This window comes from Pipistrellus kuhlii, unplaced genomic scaffold, assembly GCF_014108245.1.
Source record: "Pipistrellus kuhlii isolate mPipKuh1 unplaced genomic scaffold, mPipKuh1.p scaffold_m20_p_8, whole genome shotgun sequence".
Classification (NCBI taxonomy): Eukaryota; Metazoa; Chordata; class Mammalia; order Chiroptera; family Vespertilionidae; genus Pipistrellus; species Pipistrellus kuhlii.
In genome coordinates, this window is record NW_023425584.1 from 1,499,637 (window position 1) to 1,525,749 (window position 26,113).

At 47.5% G+C, this 26,113-nt stretch overlaps 1 protein-coding gene and 1 non-coding gene across 6 annotated transcripts in view; both read right to left on the reverse strand.

Moving 5' to 3' along the window:
- RNF216 (ring finger protein 216) overlaps positions 1-26,113 on the reverse strand; it is a 96,349-nt gene that overhangs the window by 46,570 nt on the left and 23,666 nt on the right. For 4 of the 5 annotated variants that reach the window (XM_036423448.2, XM_045576778.1, XM_045576776.1 and 1 more), the window contains exons 8-13: positions 22,419-22,533; positions 20,180-20,319; positions 18,613-18,663; positions 17,098-17,235; positions 14,778-14,926; positions 14,236-14,314 (exon numbers count right to left, since the gene is read on the reverse strand). In XM_036423448.2, the coding sequence (XP_036279341.1) occupies positions 14,236-14,314; positions 14,778-14,926; positions 17,098-17,235; positions 18,613-18,663; positions 20,180-20,319; positions 22,419-22,533 (672 nt within the window). The remainder of the gene's footprint in view (positions 1-14,235; positions 14,315-14,777; positions 14,927-17,097; positions 17,236-18,612; positions 18,664-20,179; positions 20,320-22,418; positions 22,534-26,113) is intronic. The other variant, XM_045576777.1, reaches the window with a different exon arrangement.
- Positions 6,938-7,009, reverse strand: TRNAR-GCG. Its single transcript has one exon. It is a non-coding gene; the product is annotated as a tRNA-Arg (tRNA).

Sequence of the window (26,113 nt, forward strand, 5' to 3'; positions counted from 1 at the left end):
TCCTGCCGTGCCTGCACAGGGGTGTGTGTGTTTCAATATATTTTTATTGATGTCAGAGCGGAAGGGAGAGGGAGAGAGAGAAACATCAGTGATGAGAGAGAATCACTGATGGGCGCCTCCTGCACGCCCCCCAATGGGGATTGAGCTGCAACCTGGGCGTGTTCCCTGACCGGGATCGAACCCAGGACCCTGGAGTCCGCAGGCCGACACTCTATCCCGAGCCAAGCCAGCTAAGGCAGGGATCTGTTTATTTATGAGCAGCATCAAGCCTTATTTCTGTGTAAACTCGTGTTTCACAAAACAAGGTAAAGAGGCTGGCTGTGTTCTGCTGCAGGATCTCAGCAGAGGTGCCCAGAAAACTGGGTTCCGGTCAGACTGCACCGCGGAGCAGAATGAATTTCCCGCACAACAAGGACCCAGGACCAGAGCAGGGCAGGGGCGGGCTCACTCTGGCTTTTGTTGAGGCCCAGGCCGGCCTTGACCCCTCTCCTGGGCGGCTAACGGGACAGGAGCATGGCCCTGAATTCCAGCTGAACACACTCCCTGGGAAAACACATCCAATCCAGCCCCCGTGGCAGCCTTACACAGTTTGGTTTCTGTTGGAGGCACACAGGAAAGGCAGGCCTCCTAGCAGCTGGGAAAACATGTTGCAAGAGGAGAATGAGGCAATTATCTGCGCGCACATCAGAGTTAGGGGAATTAGCTTATCTGAGAGAGAGGAATTAAGCTCATCCAACACGCTTTCAGCTGGAAAACAAGTCTTTGTGTAAATGGGCGGGAAGAAACCTTGTGACGCTGCACAATTGCTTCCATATTGAAGGCACCGGAGAACAGGCCAGCACACAACCGCAGCCATGCAGCTGCTTAGTGAAGAGGGGCCCAGTGTCCAGTTTTTCTGCAGCAGCAACGCGGCTCCCGCCATCGCCCCTCTGCCCTGCGGCCCAGCCAGTCCGCAGAGGCCACCCAGGCCCACTGAGGCCTTCGGAAGGGAGAGGAACTGCAGCAAAGACCTGCGCCTCCACACAAAGGAGCCTGGGGATGGAGGTTGTTGGCCGAGGGCTAGGGAGCACTGTGTGTTCCCGGGTCTCCGGTCACTAGGTTACTAGAAACACCCCGTTACGATTAAACTGGCAAAGATGCCAGCGCCCCTAACCTTCTGTATCTAATCTCTTCCCAGCTCCCACTTCCTTCCTCGGCTCTTCCATGTCCACCCTCCCAAACAGCACCGGACCACACCGCCCTGCCGCAGGCCGCCAGCTCTCTGGGGTCCGGGACAAACCCGGCCAAGCCCTCCTCCCTCTGGAGGCTGTCCTCTCCCGAGACTGCTCCCTCCCGCTCGGTCCCCCGTCTGCTGGCTGACCCTTCACACAGTCCTGCTCCGGTCCCTCTCTGGCCGTGGAGCACTATTCTACCTGCACCCTCAGGGCCGTTAGGCCAAGACGCAGTGCTTTCTAAAGTAGTTCTCGTTGCGCCAACTCACAGCGACTGTCCTCTTCCGACTCCTCTCGCCATCCCCATCCCCGCTCACTTTCCAATGACTGCGTGTGAGCTGGCTTCCCCGCCCAGATCCTAGGTTAGGGCTGAGGCGGCCCCTTTTGCAGTTCTTCAGGCAAAGTGCTCACGACCAAGTAAATTCCAACCAAAGCAATGACCTCCCCACCTGTCCCAGCACAAGCCTATGTGGAGGGAGTGGCTAATGAAGCTGTTCACAGAGGGAAGAATGGCCTTAGCTGGTTTGGCTCAGTGGTTAGAGTAGGGGTGTCGAACTCAATCAGAGAAGGGGCCAAAATCTAAAATCCAGCCTAAATCGCGGGCCGAATGGTTTACTGAACAGTCATAAACTGTCATTGTGATGGAAACGCAGCGGAGTGCAGTGATGACAGCGCGGTGCGGGCCACATTGCAAGGCCTGGCGGGATGGATTTGGCCCGCGGGCCTTGTGTTTGACACATGTGGGTTAGAGGGTCAGCCCGCTGACTGAAGGGTCCTGGGTTTGACTCCATTCAAGGTTATATATAATACGTTGGTTGCAGGCTTGATACCCAGCCCTGGTCACAGCATGTGTGGGAGGCAGCCAATCAAAGCATCTCTCTCAGATCGATGTTTATCTCTCTCTCTCTGTCTCTCCCCCTCCCTTCTACTCTCTCTAAAAACCAATGGAAAAATCTCCTCAGGTTAGGATTAACAACAATAATAAAAGGGGAGCCGGACCCGGTTTGGCTCAGTGGATAGAGCGTCGGCCTGCGGACTGAAAGGTCCCGGGTTCGATTCCGGGCAAGGGCATGTACCTGGTTGCGGGCACATCCCCAGTGGGGGATGTGCAAGAGGCAGCTGATCGATGATTCTCTCTCATCGATGTTTCTAACTCTCTATCCTTCTCTCTTCCTCTCTGTAAAAAATCAATAAAATATAATAATATTAAAAAAAAAAAGGGGGGGGGGGGGAGCGGGAAGAGCTGCGGTAACGGGGGGCCTGCGTGGAGGAAGGCTCCACATGAGAGAGGGGAGCTTAGGTCAGCATGGCACCGGCCTGGGGGAGAAGAGGAGGTTTATGGGAAGTGAGAGGGCCGTGGAGCCGAGATGATTGTGGTAATACAAGCAGCAGCCACAGGAGACGTTTTTAGCTGCAAAATCCGACAGAAGAGGGGACAGGAAGGCAAAAGGACAAGCTGCGGTCAAAGACAAGAGAAGAGAATATTGTAATCTGCCTCTTCTCTTCAGCTAGAATCTGATCAGCTTCTCAGACACAGGGAGCTTTTGAAACTCAAATGCTTTTCATATGAACTGCTGATGAGAAGTAAAACTGCAAAGTGCTTTTATGGGGCTACAGGGATTTGATCTGAGAAGTTTCCTTAGCTTAGTTCTCTTTGAAAACCAAAGGCCAAAGCCAGTGTGAAAACTCTCAGTATTCTAGAAGGCGCAGGCTCAGACTGGAAGGACGCCTGAGAGGTCACAGGCCCCTCTCCTGGCCTTGAGGCTAAAACACACGCCGAAGTCGTGCTAGACCAAGGAGCCTGCGCAAGGCTGTCCAGGCGCCTTCGGAAAGGCCTGTGCGGGGCCCCGGCTCCCGGAGCCGGTTCGCTGGTGATGTGATGGTCTGGGAGCCATCACAGATTGCTTACAGGGAGCGGAAGTCTGTTTTCTGAGAAGCTGGAAACACCAGGCCACCAGCACTTCCACAGAACAGCCTGTAGAAACAGAGACACGCCACAAACCTCCCCTCCTCCAAAGACAGGCCCTCAGGGCGCCCCACAATGGCTGCGGACAGTGTCCTGTCGCGTCAGACTCGCCTCACATCTCAGAACAGTGGCTGTCCACGCACTGAGGGCTGTGGGTTTGATTCGCAGTCAGGGCACATACCCAAGTTGCAGGTTTGATCCCCAGTTGGGATGCATATAGGAGACAACTGATTGAGATTTCTCTCTCTCTCTTTCTCCCTCTAAAATCAGTTTTATAAACAAGTAACCATACCACAAAATACATAAAACATCTGAGTAACGGTCTTTCCAGTTCCCAAGGGTATGAGGTGCCTCAAAGCAGCAAAGCAACGTAGGTAAGAGCACAGATGGAGAACGTCAAACAGACCTAGATTTCTTTAGCCGGTGTTCTTAAAATCAAATTATTATGAAAAAATTTAAATATATCCAAAAGCAAATAATATAATGAACCCCATATATCCATTACTCATGTTTAATAATGATCTACTCATGGCCCATCTTAGCTTACCAAAACCCTATCTACCTCTTTCCTCCAGTATAATTTTTTTTTATATATATTTTGTACAGAGAGGAAGGGAGAGAGATAGTTAGAAACATCGATGAGAGAGCGTCATCGATCAGCTGCCTCTTGCACACCCCCTACTGGGGATGTGCCCGCAACCAAGGTACATGCCCTTGACCGGAATCGAACCCGGGACCCTTCAGTCCCCAAGCTGAGGCTCTATCCATTGAGCCAAACCGGTCTCGGCGTAATTTTTAAAATAATATTTAATAATATTTTTATTATTAAGAGAGAAAGGGTGAGGGAGAGAGCGATAGAAAATCAATGATAAGAGAGAATCATTGATCAGCTGCTTCCTGAACACCCCACACTGGGGACGGAGCCCTCAAACCAGGCCTGTGCCACTGAGCCGCGCCGGCCCTCCAGTATAATTTTGAAGCAAATCCCAGATCACACATCATTTCAGTTGTATTTCAGGTTGTATCCCCATAAAGCAAGAACTCTTAAAACCAACCTATCATACCAAAATCACACCTGAAAACACACAAACAAGAAGAAGGAAGCAAGCCCTGGCTCTGACTCCTGATGTCGCCTGGTTAAGTGTGTGCTCTGGGCAGATACGGAGGAGAAAACCCCTAAACCCCTAGCGTTCTGCTGGCGGTAGCCTGCCTCGCCGATCTAACTCTGATTTGAAAGCCCTGCCGCAGCCGCCTCACGCATCTGCCGACTCCGGCAGACAGCACAGCAGAGTAGCGTTGGGTTGTGGTCCTCACCCCGACCTCAGAGGCCTGGGCTTAGTTTCTCAGCACTGCTCTTCTGAGTTACCAAGGTGATTCCGAGACTGTCTTCTCGATGGACATGAGCACATAAGCAGACAGAGAGGACATGGCTGCCAGTTGGTTTCCAAAGAGTTGGCAGGGCCGGGCTGGCGCGGCTCACTGGATTGAGCGTTGTCCCGTGCACCAAGAGATCGCCGGTTTGATTCCCAATCAGGACACATGCCCGAGTTGTAGGCTCAATCCCCAGTGAGGGGCGTGCAGGAGGCAGCCAGTGGATGTTTCTCTCTCTCTCCCTCTCCCTTCTCTCTGAAGTCAATAAAAACATAGTGAAAAAACAAGAGATGCAAGGCTGGGAGGTCAATCGCACTTAGAACAGTCCGCTGGCCACAGACAGAGGCACGCTTTCCTAACTGATCTGGGGGACGGTTGTGAGACTTATGGGGACTGGGAAGGTGACAAAGGCCTTTCTCATTCTCTGTATGCTGTGGGGAGGCCACTGAGGAGTAAAAGGCTATTGACATTTCTCAGCCACCACAGAGAATCGGGAAATGACCTTGAATTCAACAGTAAACACAAAGAGTTCCCCCAGCGGCTGCGTTAGCCTAGGCTTCTCTCTGATTCTGCGCGATGGTCTCTGAACGTTCATTCCTCTTCGCTACAGCCTCCCTTGCCCGCATTCTTCCTCCCTGACACAGGCACCCATGGGGATAGAGGGTGTTTTCATGCTTCTGTCATCACCATGGCAACGGCTCCTCTTCTCCCTGGAAGGCTGGAAGCCCTGCAGTGCTCTATGCTGAGAATGCAAAGAGGGAACACTCTTGCTCTGTACTCCATCATGTATGCGCGCACACACATTCCTTCTTCAAGGACATCGCAATGAGAATCACTAAAAAAATGAAGATGCTGACACGTGCTAACGTGAAATTAGTGTAAAGACAAAAAGGAGGCAAATGGCTATAAAAAGATATTTTGTAGATAGCAATTCTTGAGGTTTTTTAACATGAGATTTCTGAAGACTTTAAATCAAAATGCACTTGTCCTTTGATGAGGCCACAGACACAGAAAAATAACATCAGGTTATTTTAGCAAAACATATAAAAGCACTCAACAAGTAATGTGTGGTTCCAGAAGTGGAGGCACTCAAAGCTTATTTACGACCTTTACGGTTTGTGAACAGTGTTAGGCTGTGATGAGACTGATATATCGTGGCCACAAAAACCATGGGACATGGTCAGACTTCTACTTTAATAAAGTGACATGTTCTTTCTCTACAAGGACAGCCCAAGGTACAGCTCCTCCGCCAGGCCTGCCTGCTGCACGGGAGTGGGTGGCGTGGTCAGGACGCAAAGGTTAGTGCCCTCCCAAGACAAAAACAATCACCAATGAGTCATTAAGACAAACCTGGGTTTTTAATCTTCATTTTGCAACCAATTCTGAGCTCGCCAGCAAAAAACGTTTCTGTTCCTAGGCCCTTTCTACATCTCTTTGAACAGCATTCCTTGGGATACTGATACTTTTGGATACAGATTAAAGAAAAAAAAAATCATCAATGGAAACCCAGAGAGGAGGGGGCAGAGAAGTGCTGTAAACCAGGCAATTGAGACTTTGGAGGGCAAACCCACAGGCAGCCGTCTTCAGGACACAGCTCTCCGCAGGGCAGCACAGGGGCCCTCTCTGACCTTGACAATGTGGGCTACAGTGAGAGCAATGATTTCTTACAGAACATATTAACTAGCAAAAAAAAATTCACCCCTTTTACATTATAACATGCTAGTAAGAAATGAGTTGTGTGGGTTTTTTTTTTAATAATTTTTTTGTTGTTGACTTCAGAAAGGGAGAAGGGGAGATAGAAACATCAATGATGAGAATCATTAATTGCTGCAGTCAACCTCTGAGAGTTTCAAGGGCAGGGCCCTCAGGAGGCGCAGGCACAGCGGTCAGCAGAGCCCCACTCAGTCTCCCGGCCTCTTCCAAGGCAGGCCCAGGGAGAGAGGCGGCTGTTCCACCATTCCCTGCCCAAGTCAAGGGACAAAGTGGATGAAATACGGGAATAAAACGATTTCTGTGGGGCTGATCAGAAACAAAAACAAATGTTTTATGCAGATTGGCATTTTAGTTTAACACGTGTACATTTTCACTTTTCCCTATTTTGGGTAGATGTTTATCTCCTTTTAAAATAAGCACTGCAAACAACGGCAGATAGAGCACTTATTTGGCTTTTACTGGAAAGGGAGGGTGGGGAGAGAGGTAAGCAGTATTTGTCTCTGTTGCTTTTATTCTTTTTTTTTTTTTTTTTTTAATATATTTTATTGATTTTTTACAGAGAGGAAGGGAGAAAGAGAGTTAGAGATAGAGAGTCAGAAACATCGAGGAGAGAGAAACATCGACCAGCTGCCTCCTGCACACCCCCTACTGGGGATGTGCCCGCAACCAACGTACATGCCCTTGCCGGGAATCGAACCCGGGACCTTCCAGTCCGCAGCCCGACGCTCTACCGCTGAGCCACACTGGTCCGGCTGTTGCTTTTATTCTTCAGAGCAGCTCACAAACGCACCCCGCCGAGAGCCAGGCTCTCCAGCCACAGCGCAGGCCGTGTGGAGCGTCAGGGAAGGGAGCGGGTGTGATCATCAGCCCGGATCTCTAAAAACTGCGGAGGCCTCTGGGGACAGATTCACTATGCTGCTTGCTGTGGGACCTTAAAGATGGAAACTGACAAAAATGGAGTTAAACACTGAAAGCTCACGGCTATGATGCCAGCTCTACTCCGAGCTTGGTGGAGGGCGGCTCACGGGGATGGTTTGGGATCCACTCTGGAATTATGTTGGGGTGGGGAGCTGTCCCTTGGGGTTTTAGCCCCCAGTTTGCTATCACCCGATTTCACACGTCAGTGTCCACTTCACAGGGAAGGGCTCTGCAAGGCACTGGTGAATATCATTGCGGTCTGAGGCCTTAAGCTTTCAGCCCAAACCCCCAGGCTCGGAAGGAAGCACCCCCAGCAAGAGAGAAGCAGGGCAGGCTGACTGTCAGGAAGGACCCTCCCCCACGTCTTCTGTGGACTTCATTGTGCACCATGGACTTCCACACCAGCAAATAAATGAGCCCTGGTTTGGGGACTTAAAACTCCCTTTGTTACCTAGACATTTAGTTCTTGTCAACGTTACTTCCTGAATAAAGGTCTTCCCTGAGAGCAGAACAAGAGGATCCAGCTTCATTCGTATCTAGATCAATGTCAAGTCCTGTGCTCTGCACAGGAGTCAGCTGACTGGCTGGGCCTCAAATCCTAGCGCTGCTCCTCAGTGCCAGCCTCCACAGCCACAGCTGGAGCCGCCCTGGCACTGCAGCTGGTCCCGCCTCATTCACATTCTTTTCACGCGGCCACCCAGCTCCTGGCGGGGCTGCAGATGCCTGTTTTATAAACTGCAGATGGGAATTCAGTTATATTCCCCTTCCCTGGCGTCAGGAACACTGAGTGTGACAAAGGACAGGAAGGTTCTGGAAAGGGGGTGAAGGATGAGTGGGGAGAGAGTTGGTGGGTGAGATGGATACATTAAACAATATAGATTCACACCCGGAAGAGGAGTGGTTACACCGGCACAAACTCAGGCTCCCCACCAGGGGGAACTCGGTGCTCTTCAGGTCCCCTCCTCCGTCTCACACCTGCTACCCCTCTTCAGCCCTCGCCTCCCGAGTCCTCGTACACTTCCACCCAGTGGCCCTGGCGCCCTTTCTGGAAAGCTCTACTTTCTTATGGTGCAAAGTTATGGTTCTGGAAAAACAGAAAAGACTCAACCTGGAGATTTCTGGCCCTAAGAATATAAATAGTCCAGAAGCATTGCTTTCCGAGTTCCCTTTCTCCACCCGCAGTCCCAGCCCAACACATCCAATCCACGCCTAAGAGCAACACGCTGGGAACAAGCTGACGAATCCTTTTCCAGAGAACACAGGGCGGTGGGCCCTGAGGCTGTGACACAGACTCTCTCCTCATTTCCTCAGAGACAGGTCTTCAGGGATGCCAGAGGAATGACTGCAGACACCGAGCCCTCCTCCAGAGACTGTCTGAACAGAACGCCTCCTCTCAGAGGGACAAGTTCCTGGAAATGGAACTGGAGTCGGATTCCTGGCAAAATCCCTACATGAGGAAGCTGACGCCCTTAGTCTCACGTGGACCAGTCAGTTCCGGACAAACGGTTGGCTTAGGCACCTAACTGGAGAAAGGCTGTCATAGGAGAGTTTGGCTGAACACTGACATCGTTGACATTACATTCTGAATGTACCTAGTGGTTTGCTTTGGTGCTAAGCCTAAAAGAATTCTGTAAACGCTGCTTACAAGACAATGTTTCCTTGACACACACATTTTAAAATGCCCAAGAGAAAAACCTTTTCTCACGGAGCATCAGTGCCACCTAGTGGCAACTCCTTCCATAGCTCATAACAAGGAGCTGTGATTGCAAGCTCTCCACATTCAAAGGACAGGTGGACACTTCTCTGCGGCCTGCTGTCACGCTCAGGTTCCCAGGAGACACCGTTTCACTTTATTTCCCGTGGCGGCCATACACTAGGACACCTTCCCCCAACAGCAGAGATCAAGTCTAGAACGTGAACGGTGTTCCCACGGGCAAGCGTCTGGTTCTGAAGCGCACTGGGACGGACAGCGCCTTAACGACGGAAAACATTACTGAGAAATGTAAGATCTGAATAAATGTAAAAACATACTTTTAACGTAGACACCAAGACTCGATATTTTTAAGGTAACAATTTCCCTAAATTCATCTATAAATTTGGCGAGTGTCTAATTAAAATGCTACCAGCTGTTCTGATTCCTGGCTGGCCCGGCTCCAGCCCCTCTGCTTCCCCGGCTCCCTGCTGCTTCCTGGGCCTCTCTGCCTGCCCCTTCCAATGCTTTTCACTCCAGCCTGCAAAACCTTCCCCGGCCTCGTCTCTCCCCGTGTTCCTGACCCTACACTTACTACACACACACACACACACACACACACACACACACACACACACACACACACACCGGGAACGGGCTTCCCAGGCTGTTTGGCTAAGGACACTCCCTTTGCGGACACCCCTTGGCTTGGCGGTGATCACACTCCATTCTCTCCCCTCCGGGTATGCACAAAGAAGTCTCTGCCTAGAAAACCCCAAAAGTCCTTTAAAAGCCGCTGACTGCTCACTGGGTGCTGGGGCCACCCGGGCTCAGCCACCTGGTGTGCGGATGATTGAATTCCGAACTCCTCCCCACTCCGGCTTGTGCGGTCCTCCTTTGGCAGCCCAACATTTGGTGCCGAAAGCCAGGAGGGCTCCACAGGGATGGGAGCCATTGTCCCGCCTGCAGTCACCCGGGTGTGCTGCTCGTTCCGGGTCTCCGAATCCCACTTGGTGACTCCTGGGGGATCCTTCTCCATCGCTGAGCCCCCACCCGACCTTCTCCAGGCGAGCAACAGTCTCCCTTCTCTCGGGTGTCCTGCCCTCTCTCTCTGACTTCTCGGAAGTCTCTCGCTTGGGTCCTTCTGGACTGGGGAGGCCGTCCAGAGGGTCACTGCTCGTGGTGATGTGTTCAGCAGCAGGGACGCCTGCCCTGAAGAGTCCCCTTTGGATCTGTGTCTGTCCCTCCCCCTTCCTCTCTGTGAGGCCACCCACACGCCCTCGGCACACTCGTGGGGGAGATCACGCTCAACCACCTCACTTTCTTTTGTAACACTGGCCACAATGTAAGCTAGGTAATAGGTTTCCATGGCCTGAAAACAGCACTTTTAACACACCGAGCAATTTAGAGAATTGCTGTCACTGCAATGGAAAATGGCCAGAGAGTCCCTACATCCAGGCCTTTTCCACCCAAAGTCCCAAACCCTCCTCCCCCCGTCCTGCTCTAGCCCATCAGATCTTTCTCCTTCACACAAACATCTGACCCCAATACTTCTGGTTTCTCAATCTACTCTTGACCAGCAGACCCCGACCTCCACCCTCCCCTACACTAGATTCCCCAAACCCAGCCCCTCCTAACCAGCCACCACCTTCTCCCCCGGCCCCTGAGAGAACATGAGCTCCGAACACAGCCTTTCCCACTAGCACTGTTCTCAGGCCACGCAAAGACGGCCTTCCTCACCAGCCTCTTCTATCCTGCGCCCAATCCGCCCCGAGGGAGGCAGCAGGAACGGAGGACACAGTCTGAGTCCGTCCCATTCTGTGTCCAGCCTCACACAGGTGGAGAGGCTCTCAGATCTTTCTCCACTGAAACCCATCTCAGGCCTTACGAAAGCCTAGAGGACATCACCAAGTTTAGTTCACATTCAGGGACAGACCCACTAGCGCTGTCACCCTCCAGAAGAGAAGAGGACAGGAGAGAGGGGGCCTAGGGCTCTTTCTGGAGGAAGAAGGTTGTTTTTCTGTCAATCAGGCCCATCAGAGATGCCACCCAAAAATAACAGGACCGCAAAGACCAGGAAACGGCAATCAAACTCATGGGCTACTGGCTAAAGAATGTAAATTGGTGCCTCATCCTGTTTTTTGGGCCATGTATTCTGCGCCATCTTTCATCTTTCCTCCAGGACCACTTCCACCAACCAGCCTCTCGGGGCGATCATGCTGCTACAGCCCCTCCCCCAACCAGAAGGAACCTGTACAACATTCCAGCTGACGACAGTCAAAAGCCAGCCCTGTGATCTCCATGTCCAGGTTCAGCAGGAAGTAATTACAGAAGCTATAGCCTTCGTCCCTGTTCCATAAAACAGAAAGGCTGCCATGCTGAGCAACTGAGTTGGTACCGCTCCCCTGGGAGCTGGCTTTTCAGGCCATTTCACCAAGGACATTCCCTCTGCGGAGACCACGTTTCACTGTGGCGATCACATTCCATTCTCTGCCCTCTGGGAATGCATAAAGAAGCCTCCATCCAGAAAAAGCCTGCCAACAGTCCTTTAAAAGCCACAGACTCTTGTCACTGGGGGCTGGGCCATCTGGGGCTCAGCCACCTGGTGTGCAGATGGTCGAATAAATTCGTAATCCCTCATCACTCTGGCCTCGTGCTTTCCTCCTTCAGCAACCTAACACTTATCAAGTATTAAAGCATCTACTACTATGTGCTAGTCCTTGGAAATATATGCATACTCTCAAAACACAATATGTCCAAAACAGAATTTGCCTTCTCTCCGGGAATCTTTATTTCTGTCCTATTTCCAATTCTGAGTGAACAGCGCTATCATCCACTTAGTAGCCCAAACCGGAGCAGGGACTCATTTGACTGCTCCTCACTCTCCAATCAGAATATTTCCTTCTAACCCTGACTCCCTCTTACCTTTCGAAACTGCTCCCTTTCTCCCCTCTCCCCACAACCAGTGATGGTTTCATCATCTCCATTACTCAGAAAGTACCAGGTGATGCTATTGGTAACAAACGCAAACCTCAAAACAAAGGTTTATTATTATTTTTTAACATATATTTTATTGATTTTTTACAGAGAGGGAGAGAGAGAGATAGAGAGTTAGAAACATCGACGAGAGAGAATCATCGATCAGCTGTCTCTTGCACACCCCCTACTGGGGATGTGCCCGCAACCAAGGTACATGCCCTTGACCAGAATCAAACCTGGGACCCTTCAGTCCACAGGCCGACGCTCTATCCACTGAGCCAAACCGGTTTCAGCCAAAGGCTTATTTCTGTAAGTCTATCCTGGCAGAAGGAAAAGAGAGTGAACCATGTGCTCCTTTTTTTTTTTTTTTATTGTGGTAAAAATAAATAACATAAAACCTTAATACACTTTTAAGTGCACAGTATTGTTAACTATATGTGCATAGTTATACAGATATTTGTAAAATATATATTTTTTATTGATTTCAGAGAGGAGAGAGAGAAACAGACAGACATTAATGAGAGATAACTTACTGATCAGCTGCCTCCTGTACGCCCCACACAGGACTGAGCCCAAAACCCAGGCATGTGCCAATGACCTGAAATTGAACTGTGACCTCCTGGTTCATAGGTCAATGCTCAACCACTGAGCGATGCTGACTGGGCAAATCTTTGGAACTTTCAAATCTTGCATAACTGACATTCCATTCCCACTGCATAAAAGCTATTTCCCCTCCCCCAGATCCTGGCAACCACTCGCTACTTCCTGCTTCTATGAGTGACTACCTTAGATACAACCTGGAAGTGCAGTCATACAGTGTTTGTCTTTTTGGAACTGGCTTATCTCAGTACAATGTACTCAAAGGTCATCCATGTGGCTGCATGTATCAGAATTTCCTTCTTTTTCAAATGCTGACTAATATTCCACTGTATGGATAGATTACATTTTCTTTATCCATTCATCCACTGATGGACATTTAGACTGTTTCCATTTACATGCTTATTCTGAATAATGCTTCAATGACTATTGAAGTGCAAGTATCTTTTCAAAATTGTTTTTAAAAATGTTATTTACTTATTTATCTATCTATTTATTTTTTAGAGAAAGAAGGGAGAGGAATAGAGAGATAGAAACATCAATGAGAGATAAACGTCACTGATCATCTGCCTCCTGAAGGCCCCTTACTTGGGATTGAGCCCAAAACCCAGGCATGTGCCCTGACAGGGAAGTGAACTGGCTGGCTAGCACACTGTCCTGATATGCCAAGGTTGTGAGTTTGCTCTCCGGTCAGGGCATTTAGAAGAAACAACCATGATCCACAAATAAGTACAACAACAATTGACATTTCTCTCTTTCTCTCCCCCTCTTCCCCTGTCTCTTTAAAAATCAAGAAAAGTAGCCCAGGTGTGGTTCAGTGTTTAAGCGTTGACCTATGAACACAGTTCAATTCCTGATCATGGCACATACCCAGGGTTTTGGGCTCAATCCCTGGCGTGGGATGTGCAGGTGGCAGCCAACCAATAACTCTATCTCATCATTGACGTTTCTCTCTCTCTCTCTCTCCCTCTCCTTTCCTTTCTGAAAAAATAAAAATAAAAATAAATAAATATATACATATATTAAAAAATAAAAAACAACAACTCTATGTGATAGCTCACAAATTTTAAGACATTCTTTTTTTTTTTAAATATATTTTATTGATTTTTTACAGAGAGGAAGGGAGAGAGAGAGCGAGCTAGAAACGTCGAGAGAGAGAAACATCGACCAGCTGCCTCTTGCACACCCCCTACCGGGGATGTGCCCGCAACCAAGGTACATACCCTTGACTGGAATCGAACCCGGGACCTTTCAGTCCGCAGACCGACGCTCTACCACTGAGCCAAACCGGTTTCGGCTTAAGACATTCTTAGTTCACAGAATAAGAGTCTGATTAAAGAGAAGATTTTCAACAATGAGGTGACTGAATAGCTTTGGTCTCACCTTATGCGATCATCTGAGTGAACAATACACCAGACATGACAGATTGCCACCATGATGCCCAGCTCTCTAACCAAAGGAGTTTCGGCACAGTAGGGTGGGGAAAAGAGAAACCAAGAATAAAGCTGGCACCGGGAAAGCAACACGAAACTCTCTACATCTACAGAACAGGAAGATGGCACACAGCAGACCCACACCCTGTGGCTGCAACCCCACGAGGGGCTCCATCTGAGCCATGTCAACCACCACGCACAGAGTACGACCTTCGTTTGCTTCCTCGAAAAAGAGAAAAAAGGAAGAGCACTCAAACCCTCTCCCAGGTCAGCACACAGATAACCGGGAGATGTGTGTGCCACCAGGTAGCTCAAACCGTAATTCGAACAGAAGCGTGGAGAAGGCGCCCTCCTTACCTTCCGGCAGCGGGGGTTGGGACAGCTGAACCTCTTCACGTCGCTGTCCAGCAGGGCGGGAAAGCTGCAGGAGGGGCACCTAGGGCCAAGGCAGAGCAGCGGTCAGAACGGCCCACCGGCGCGGCTCCCTGTGACTGCTGACCCCACGGCGGGCTTTTCGGCGCTCGCCACCTCTCTCACTCCTTACTTTGCATTAAAACGTGGACTGAGGCTCGCCTGTGCGCTGGCCCTGACCAGAAAATGCGGGCCATTCTGGGTCCTCCTCAGTGCGAACCACCCCACAAACATACACGTCTGAGCGCCTCACAGCCGTCACTTCCCTCCAGCCCATGTACAATGTCTGCACACAGCCAGGTGGTGAAGAGAAGCCCAGGGGATGCAGGCAACAATCTGAAGTGCAGGTGTTTTCCATTAATAAATTATTCTTTTATTGCTCAGCAAGAAGGGCCAGAAAAACTGGAAAATAGAGCTTTGTTACAGGAATTCCATCACCTGACAAAGTGCTCAGCCGCGTTCCCAGTGGAGAATGAGGTGGCCCTCACCTGACAAGCTCGTCGGCGTAGGCCGCAGTGACTTCCTCCTCGGCCTTGCGCTCGTAGTATTTACACAGGATGGTCTGGGGAAGCACCTTCTCCAGTTCGCTGGTTGGGAAGGAACATGTGCAGCTGCCTTCCATGCAGCTAAGCTCTGACTAGAATGAGGAGGTCAGGAGGCAAAGAGAAGGGGGAAAAGGAAAATTTAACCAAGGTCTCAAAAAAATGAACAGCCTCAGTAGTTAAATGCATCATAAGCAAATAAACTGTGACTAAGTACACAGGTTGTGAGATTATAAAGATCTGTCTTCTGAGAAACCACACTCCAAACAAGGAAACCATGAAACAAAAACACAAGTCCAAATGGGATTTCACCAAAAGGCCTCTAGCAGCCCAAAGCACAGTGCAGGGCGATGGGAGTGGAGGAGGGGAAGGTCACAGCGCAGTGTCTGAAAAGGAGCTACCGAGAGCAGCCAGCTGGTTCCCGCTACAGCCTCTGCAAAGGCTGGAGGCTAGACATGGTGGCAGGCGGATGTGAGCGGCAGGACAGGGGCGGGAACCGACAGCGATATAAACTGAAAACGGGAGGACTGTTTGAAGAGCCCCCAGTCCCTACGCCATCAGATGCCGTCAGCTGATAAAACTCCTCAGGAGGAAGGACAGCCTTTGGAGCAGTGGAGCAGAGGGCTCTGGACTTCGTCTGTAAAGCCACGTCCAGCCCGCTGGGCCTCACACCACAGCACTCTGACAGTTTTGCTGCTCGTGTCCATTTTAAGGACCCTTACAGTGACAGTGGGCCCACCTGAATAATGAGGGCAATCTCCCTATTCTGAGGTGCTCCAATTAGCAGCCTCCATTTCCCTTTGCCATGTAAGGCAGCATATGCACAGGTTCTGGGGCCAAGGAGGTGGACATCACAGCCACTCTGCTCATTATTACTCAGTCCTTCACTAAACCATATCTGACTTTAGAATATGATGAGTGATTTGATTATTGGTTGTTTAGGAAACTCAATTTTGGTTTTAAAGTATTCATCCAGGCAAAACAAAACTCCTTCCATTGTTATTTTCTAGTGTTGAGAAAATGACTCTGGCAAGAGAAATGTGGTCTTGTATAAAATAGTTAACTGATTGCTTGACTGGTTTGGCTCAGTGGAGCATGCAGTCTGAAGGGTCCCGGGTTTGATTCCGGTCAAGGGCATGTACCTTGGTTGTGGGCACCTCCCCAGCAGGGGATGTGCAGGAGGCAGCTAATCGATGTTTCTAACTTTCTCTCTCCCTTCCTCTCTGTAAAAAAGTCAATAAAATATATATATTTTTAAATAGATAACTGATTGTAATCCTATATAATAAAAGGCTAATATGCAAATCATTCCTTCAGGAGTTGACTGACCAGTAGGTAGTTCAACCACTTGCTATGACGCGCACTGACCACCAAGGGACAGCGTGGAATGAAGGGAGGCCCAAATCGGCTCTGATTGCTGGCAAGGCCTAGGGACCACACCCGTGCAGCAGGCCTCTAGTAGAACTATAAAGTCCTTTAAAAAAAACCAGTTAGCCCTAGCTGGTGTGGCTCAGTGGAGAGAATGTTGGCCTGCAGACTGAAGAGTTCCGAGTTTGATTCTGGTCAAGGGCACATGCCTGGGTTGCAGGCTTGATCCCTAATAGGGGACATGCAGGAGGCAACCGATCAATGATTCTCTTTTGTCATTGATGTTTCCATCTCAGTTCCTCTCCCTTCCTCTCTGAAATCAATAAAAAAAAATTTTTTAAGTCAGTTAAAATTACTAATTTGTACTCACATATTCAAACAAGAATAAATTCTTTATTTCATCTTTCATTTTACTTTATATATTTTTATTGATTTCAGAGAGAAAGGGAGAGGGAGAGAGAAACATCAATGATGAGAGAATCATTGATCGGCTGCCTCTCGCACGTCCCCCACTAGGGACAAGCCCATCACCCAGGCATGCCCCCTTCACAGAACTGAAGCTGGGACCTTTCAGTCCACAGGCTGACGCTTTATCACTGCGCCAAACCGACTAGGGCTCATCCTTCATTTTCCTTATGAACAGGAGGATGAGGGAAGAAGCTGGTCCTCCTTGCATGGAAGAATGCCACTCCCTGAAAAGGTATCTCCTATGCTTAGCACCAACATAACCACGCAAATCAGGGACCGTCTAGGAATCACACACATTCACATGCCTTGGCAGCATCCCACCTCCCTCCAAGAAAGACACTTCCACGAGGTATTCACACTTGTCTAGAAACGTGGTCTCCACAGACTCTGTGCATGTTTCTTACCTGTGGGCAAATTCCACAGTTCTTACCTTTCCAGATCCAAAGACCGCCTCCTGGGCATATCTGATGAGACATTCTTTGCAGAACAAGTGAGCATCGGCACACTGAGTCAGCTCCTCAAATGGAAATTCCCCGTAGCAGCAGCGGCACTCAATCAGCTGACCATCCTGCAGGCCACAAACACACATGAAAATTCCCCAAATTCCAGTACAGAGCCTGCAGGTTTCAGATTCTTCCACCCATACGCCCCCAGAGGTAAAGAGCAGCCCGGGAAGCCATAAAACCACCAGGACCTGTTTTCCACTGTATAAATGTAGCTTGAGATGGCAGCACAAATATTAATACACAGTTAAAGAGAATGAGATTTCCACTTTTTTGGCATCATCCTTTGTTTAATGTTATCTTATTCATGAAGTCCACGGTGCTAGCAGAACTGTACCATCTGCAAGCAGATTATACTGCTAATAGGATTCTAAGAGTCAGGGAGGAGTGGCATGACCGCTATTAGCTAAAAAGCTTCAAAAGTTGGATTTTCTCGCCTGGCTGGTGTGGCTCATTGGTTGAGTGTCAACCTATGAGCCAGGAGATGTGGGTTCAATTCCCAGTCAGGGCACATGCCCAGGTTGTGGGCTTAGTCCCCAGAGTGGGGTGTGCAGGAGGCAGCGAATCAATGATGTTTCCTTTGCTTTTGCCTTCTCCCTTACTCTCAGAAACCAATTTATATATATATATATATATATATATATATATATATATATATATATATATATATATATAGTTAGGTTTTCTTTTCTTTTCTTTTTTTAATATATTTTATTGATTTTTTACAGAGAGAAAGGAAGAGAGATAGAGAGTTAGAAACATCGATGAGAGAGAGTCATCGATCAGCTGCCTCTTGCACACCCCCTACTGGGGATATGCCCGCAACCAAGGTACATGCCCTTGACCGGGATCAAACCCGGGACCCTTCAGTCCCCAAGCCGACGCTCTATCCATTGAGCCAAACCGGTTTCGGCTTTCTCTTCTTGTTATAAGACAGTTGTGTGAGAAGATCACACCCCAACCCAATCTTTACCTTAAGGTAAGGAACCAAAGCTAACTGCAGCAGCAATCGCAGTTCCTACAGGTACTGTGAGAAAAGGCCACTATGTGAAGAGCAGGTAAGAGTACAAAGCCGTCTGGCCCTGAGGTCACAGAAATCTCTGCCCTCTACCTCGACTAGTAAGCATGACTTGAGTTCTACATTTTCCTCTAAGAGTTTTCCTCTTTGACTTTCTGCTCATAGAACTCCTGCTCATCCCAACAGATTCTAGGCAGCGTTCCTTAACAGGAGAATTTCTATCATCTCCCCTTCCACTCCCATCCAGTCTGGTATTAAGAGCAACAATGATGTTTCAAGTGTCTGACTGTAACATGGTTACAAACTCAGCAGATCAACAGATTATCCGGGAACCAATGTGCCATCAAAGTGCTGAGGAAATGTGATAAGAAGAGAGTCCATGAAAAATACCAGAATAAATGAATTAAGTAAGTTTTCAAAATACCTTCTGATACTGTTCTTCATTCATCTGCAGAGCAAGCAAAAAGTCTTCATGCTGAGGAACAAAAAACCAGACATGCAGATACAAATTTAGTAAAGATGTCTCAAACCATTTAGAATTCATTGCAATAAACATAAAAGAGCTATTATTAATGTCATCTTTTCAGTTACATGACTTAGCAGTTTAAAATTTATCAAATTTTGACCCTCAAAAACATTTTCCAGTACTCTGACAAAGTGGGGGAAACGTGCAAAGTGCTTTTGCTGCACCCTGACTATGATGGTCGCCTCGAGCAGAAGCCCTTGTACCACTGAATGGCAAGCTGCTGAACTAGGCACTTTAAAAGGATTGCCAGAGCCGAAACCGGTTTGGCTCAGTGGATAGAGCGTCTGCCTGCGGACTGAAGGGTTCCAGGTTCGATTCCAGTCAGGGGCATGTACCTTGATTTCGGGTACATTCCTAGTGGGGGGTGTGCAGGAGGCAGCTGGTTGATGATTCTCTCTCATCAATGTTTCTAACTCTCTATCCCACTCTCTTCCTCTCTGTAAAAAGTCAATAAAATACATTTATAATGAAAAATAAATAAATAAATATAGGACTCTCTTTCACGGCCCGCGTAGAAAGAGTTCCAATTCAGGGTTCAGGTTCTGGAGAAGGGCCGCACACAAATGAAGAGAGACTTGAAGAAATTCAATTTGGCGGTTTGGGGATTTTTGAGAAGTCGTCTTGATCCATGTCACAGAGCTACCTGCCCACCTGTCATTAGGTGACACTGCCTTTTTGAAAAAATGTGTGCATGTTGAAGAAAATGATGACCACTGATACAAATTGGTGCCACTGGCTTGACTCATGCTAGGGCAAAACCATTGCATTTGTTTTATCAGTATAAATTCAACACAGGGAAAAGGTAAGTAATGTCTTATTATCACAAGAGATCTGATTTGCAGACCCCTAACGAGTCTTGGGTCCCTGGCTCGGGTGGCTCAATGGATTGGGCATTGTCCTATGCGCCAAAAGGTTGCTGGTTTGATTCCCGATCAGAGCACATTCCCAGGTTGTAAGTCCCATGCCTGGTCAGGGTGCATGCTGAGGGCAGCCAACCCAAGTTTCTTTCTCCCTCTCTCTCTCTCAAAATAATAAATAAGTAAATAAATAAGTAAGTAAATAAATAAATAGATAAATAGAGCCTTGGGGAAGTCATGGGTCATACTTTCAGAGCTGCTGGTCTAGACAATACATATTAAACAACCAAGATACATATTATCACTGACTAGCATCTGATGCATATTTGGAAGAATTAAAGAGCTCAGGGGCATTTTTCTCTGGTTTTGCTCCACCATTAGGGACTGAGGGAGGTCAAATACTGTGTGCTAAGCTCCAATTAAAATTCTCTGCCATAAATCTGATTTATGAACTTTTAATATTATTTTACCCAGTTTTCCTTTTAAAAACGTTAACAGTTTACTCAAATCGATCACACAAACAAAAGGTAAATCTTAAAAGACAGTTTTGTAGTAGCCCTCCAAGCAAACCAGAATCCCAGAAACACACGCCATGCACATCCTCCTACCTCTGCCATCTCTTTGACTTTCTGCTCATAGAACTCCTGCTCTTGCTGCACAGCTGGATGGAGGGCACGCCGTTCATAGATCCTACAATGGCGCCGCTTATTTTCCAAAAAGAACATCCTTTTTTCTATTTTTATGTCACCTACAAGACATGACAATGCAAAGCCATGCAGAAAACTGTGTGCTAGAAACACAGGCCAGCCATTCCATTCTCCTGTGGCCTGGGCCCCACCTACTTTCTAGACGTACGTTTCATTCCTCTCCTACATGAGCCACCATTGGGGAAACTGAGCTCTCGTCCATCCCCTAACCTCCATGCTCTTTCTGACTTTTGTCTTTTCCCCTTTCTGTACTCCAATTGGACCACCTCTCCTATCCCCAGTTTGGTGCTGTGTGAATACAGCAGTTTATTACCATATTACTCTGAGGATAGGTGGGTTTACAGTTTAGGGTTAGTATCAATTGGGTTATTGAACATATGGCTACAGTTCAGTCAAGCACGCAGGAAGGAATGGAACTGCTGGATCAGCTTTAGAAAACTGTCAGTTTCCCAATGTCAGTCTCCCAATTTACACCTGCCCTCCACCAGCGACATAAGCGAGTCCCAGTCACTTCACAGCCACATCAACACCTGGTATTGACAGTGTTCATTTTAGCCATTCTGGTAGGCTCACATGCATTTTATGTATGTTTTTAAATTTTTTAATTTGGAGATTAAACATACAAAAGCTGAAAGAATAAGACCTATATTCACAATAACACAATAAAAAGACAATAGAATCATAAAATATTACATAATATAAAATTGGTCTATTCTGTTGACTGATAATTTTCATTTTCTAAAAACTTCTCTACTTCATCCAGATTTTCTATTTACTCAAAAAAACCTGTTCTTAGTAAATCTTGATTTTATCAATATTTAACTATATCAGGTTCCAGATGGCTAGAACTTCCAGGACTATATTGAATAGCAGTGAATAGAATATTCTTCTTCTTCAAAAAATATATTTTTATTGATTTCAGAGAGGAAGGAAGAGGGAGAGAAACATGGATAAGAGAGAATCATTGATTGGGTGCCTCCTACACGCCCCACACTGGGGATTGAGCCCTGATTGAGAATCAAACTGTGACCTCCCGGTTCATAGGTCGATGCTCAATCACTAAGCCACACCAGCCGGGTAGGATATCCTTCCTTACTCCCAATCTCAGAGGAAGAAGGATTCACCCACTATTAAGTATAATATTAGGATTAGATTTTATTGTAGACATTATTAAGCTGAGAAAGCTCCTCTTAATTCCTAACTTTCTGAGAGTTTTAATCTGAATAGGTTTTAAATATTATTAAATGCCTTTTCTACATCAACTGATATGACCAGGTGATTTTTCTTTAGTCTATTAATATAGTGTATTGTACTGATTTGTTTTTGAATAATGAACCAGCCTTGCATTTTTGGAATATACTCCTCTTGGACTTGGTATATACCAACAAGAGTTTGACTCAGTTGGTTGAACGTTGTCCTGGGCACCGAAAGGTCCCCAGTTTGATTCCCCAGTCAGGGCACATACCTAGGTTGTGGGTTATATCCTCAGTCAGGGTGCATGTGGGAGACAACTCATCAATGTCTCGCTCACATCAATGTTTCTCTCTCTTTCTCTCTCCCTCCCATCCTCCATTCCTCTCCTTTCCCCTCCCCAATCAATAAAAATATATCCTAAGGTGAGAGTTAAGAACAAAAGTTAAGTGTATCTCTAAGTCACAAATATTAAACTACTAATGTAAATCAAGTATATTTTCTATTTCTAATTTCCAATGTCGTTAAAGATGATCTAATAAGTGCAATATAAGTACCAGAATCAAAAATTAAAAGGGATATATCTGAAACAAGGGGCTAAAATGAAGTTAACAGGGGAAAATCAGATGCATCAAAACTGAGACTTTTGTAAAAGTAAGGTGGGTGAACAGACCAGAGCTTACATATCTGATGTTACATTCTTAGGCTGAATGGACTGACATACAGATTCAAAATCCCAGCTGCTGTCTTTCCACAGCAGATCTCACTCAGAATACTTTGTCTAGCCCAGTACACAGAACTTTCAGATACTGACAAGCCAGTGGAGGGCACACAGAGACGGAAAGTCAGGAAGATGGAGTGACAACAGACAGACTCCCCGTCTTTCCAGAGGCAAGAGTGTGTGGGAAGGGACGGTTCTGCAGAGCAGCAGCACACAGTTTGCCGTTACCTTGTTCAAACTTGAAATCTATGTAAGAATACTGATTCATTTCTTTTCTCTTTTTTCTTTTTCCACTGGTTTCTGGTGATAGCTCCTGCCATTTTTTAATAGCATCAGAAAAGGCCTAAAAATTGAGAAAGGGAAAGATTACACTATAAATAGGATACGAGACTACCTGGAACTCAGGCAATCCCCGAATTTCATTTTGACTCAGTTTCGCTTCTCCCCAGCATGGCTTACAGAAACAGGTAGTGGGGAAAACAGGTGCATTTAATTTTTGTTTTTTCTGACTTGGACGAACTGCTACAATGGCGGAACCCAAATGCTTGCTGACAAATTAAAGGGCCAGGTAAGAAAACACAAACGGCCCAAACTGTCCTTGAATAAGTACAGGTTAAGTCACAAAACGAATGGCTAGGGAGCTGTATTTCACAGACATTACCTCTATGGTGTTATTCTGGTCAACACTCCCTGTTCCACTCCCCACACTCCTTTGTTGCTTTCACCTTGGTTCTGGAGCACAAAATTCTTATCCCAGCGATAATCCCATCTTCCATACCTTTTCATTTTTCCCTTTTTAAATTTAATATTATCATTATTTTTTGTTAATCCTCACCAGAGCCTATTTTCCCCCCATTGCCTTTAAGAGACAGTTGGGGGGAGGGGGGACAAATAGAGGGGAGAGAGGAGAAACATCAATGTGAGAGACACATTGACTGGCTGCCTTCCACATACACCCCAACCAGGGGGTGGGATGTAAACCCACAATCCAGGTATGTGCCCTTGACCGGGAATCGAGCCCATGATCCTATGGTGGGTAGCCAACACTCTACCCACTGAGCATATCAGTTAGGACTTCTCCCTTTTTCTTTTTAGATCTTCCCAATAAGCATTTAAATGAGCTCAAGTCTTTACCACTGAAGGTCTAATTACATAGACCAGATAAGTTAGTTGTTCAGAATTGCTTATTTTCAAGACCTGCTAGCTAGAATTCACACCTACACACCTCAAAGACACCATGTCTACCTTTCCTTACCTCACAGCCTTTTTCTGTTTTCTAGTGAAGACATCCATTATTTGAGACTGTTTAACCACCACGTCTTTTCTTCCTTAGTGCTCTCGTAGACATACTTCTCCTTTATAATACGACTAGAGGCCCAGAGCGCAAAATCATGCGATACCCAGAGTCCCTCCCCCTGCCTCCGCAGGACCCGTCAACGCCCCTCCTGGTGACCAGTCGTTTGGTCATTCCGGCATCTGGCCACGGGCTTTTTATAATATAGGCGGAACTATTTTAATATTTTTTTAAAATCTCCTCAAAATGAAAGCTCTTTGGAAATAAGTTAATTTGTGTTCCATGATGCCAGTGTCCTCAAGGAGTAATAGCCAGTAAGTGCTCAAAAAACCTACCAGGGAACAGAGGAACAACAGATGTTGAAGCATAATTTTTCCTTTTCCTTTTTTTAAAAAAATATATTTTATTGATTTTTTTTTACAGAGAGGAAGGGAGAGAGAGAGAGAGCTAGAAACGTCGATGAGAGAGAACATTGACCAGCTGCCTCTTGCACAGCCCCTACCGGGGATGTGCCCACAACCAAGGTACATGCCCTTGACCGGAATCGAACCCGGGACCTTTCAGTCTGCAGACCAACAAACCGACTACCACTGAGCCAAACCGGTATCAGCATAATTTTTCCTTTTACTATTATCTGGCATTTCTCCCTCTAGCTTGCTCATGTTCACAAATCAAATACCCACTGGTGGTATTATTCTGAGAACCAAAGACACAGTCCAATATGATTTTTAGGATATTTGTGAAAATCGCCCAAGTTCCTCTAGGATGACCTAAAGTCACTCTAACGGCCCTGGCCAGTGTGGCTCAACTGATGGGAATCATCCCATGCACTGAAGGTGCCGGTTCGATCCCTGGTCAGGGGACATGCCTGAGTTTCGGGTTTGATCGCTCGTGGGGGCTGTGCCAGCGGCAGCTGAAACAGCCATTGATGTCCCACTCACATCGATGTTTTGTTTGTTTTTTCTCTCACCCTACTTCTCTAAAAAACACAATAAAAAACCATAAAAAAACCAACACGGTAAGGGGCATTTGATGACATAAAAGCTGAGGACAGAGACTGGAGCCTGGGGGAGGGGAGAGTGAGAACTTATAGACTGAAGAGAAAATGAAATGATTCTTGCAATCAGCTTCAAAATAGTCGGGGAGGGAGGAAGCGGGTGGAGATCAAACAAGACTGGGCAGTCGCTGATAATTACTGAAGCTGAGTGATGGGTTAAGCGTGGGTTTACTCTAATACGATCTTTTAAAATACGTGTTTGATGTTCATTAATAACACAGGGGGGAACCCAGGGAAGTGTGATTGTCTCCCAGTGAACACTCGTCCCTAAGCTAGCATCATGTCTGAGCAGCAGCACACGGGAGACGTGTCATTGCTCTGATTACAAAGTGGAAGCCTTTACGTCTTGTCCCCGAGGTTTACTTTCCACCGGCAGGACTCCCATCATCTGCACCAGCCGACCAGATTTCAGCCAAGAGTGTTCCCTTCAACACGCCACCACTCTCATTAAATAACATGTAAAGTTCCAAACTGCCCACCAAAACACGCAGACACATGAAAGACACAAAGGCCGGGAAGGGATAAGGAAGGTATAAACGAGGGAACAGCCTCCTACCCCAATCACAAGTGGCCGTGGGATGAGCCTTTGGCAGGGACGCTAATGAGAACCCCTTCTCCGACCACTTCTCCTCCGGGCTCCCGGGGCTCAGAGCACGGGAAGGGCCTCCTGCAGCAGCGCAGCGCTAGGAGCGCCTCAAGATGAAAGAGCCCCCCAGCTTTCTTGCAGTTACAATTTTCGGGCGAAGCTCATTCACTTTCAGTGACAGTACAGGCATTCCCTAGTTAGCTAGCCGGGGGAATGAGATTCAGAAATAGAAACCACTAACTCTGTATTCCCCTCGGAGTACGTTCACCAAAATTAACTTCGATCAGGAGTTTGCTGACAGGTGCCTGCACCTTCCTGGCAATCTAAAGGTGGAAGGGTCTCAGACTCAGCATGAAGGCACGTTCATCTAGGGTTCACCAGCTTTGAGGTTAAGCGCAGTGGGTGCTTTAACCATTAATACTCCACTGGAAAAAGCATACTGTGTGCTGGGAACCACAAGAACGTCAGCAGGAGAAATGGGTTTCATGGCAGCAGAGAAGAGGAACAAGCCCAACACCTGCTGGTGCTCTCTGTCCTGGCTGACCGCCATAAGCCGTGCTGTGCAGATGTCACTAATGAGGCATGCTGCCTCACCCACTAGTGGCCAGCACTCTCTAAGCCTTAGGACAGAGGACCTCAAAGGGAGTCTTATTTAGCGCCCTGGAGTCGTGGGAGCTTCCAGCAGCTTCCAACTCTTTTCTGAGGCAAACCACCGCTCAGTGTGTGGCCTGCCCTCAGCCAGAAAGCTCAGGAGGGAAAAGCAGCACTGGAACACCCCCTGCATTCCAAGGTAAAATTCATGACCCTCCATGTCTTTTATGTGGTCAAGCCAGAATTTCCTTGCTTCTAATGCATTACTTCTTTTCATTCAGTTCTTCCAAACCAGCAAACACCTGTCTATTTACTATCTTCACCCCGACAATCTCCTTTGCCCTTTGCCGTCATACACCACCCCCTTTCTGCAAGCTGAACGCTTCACTGTGTTA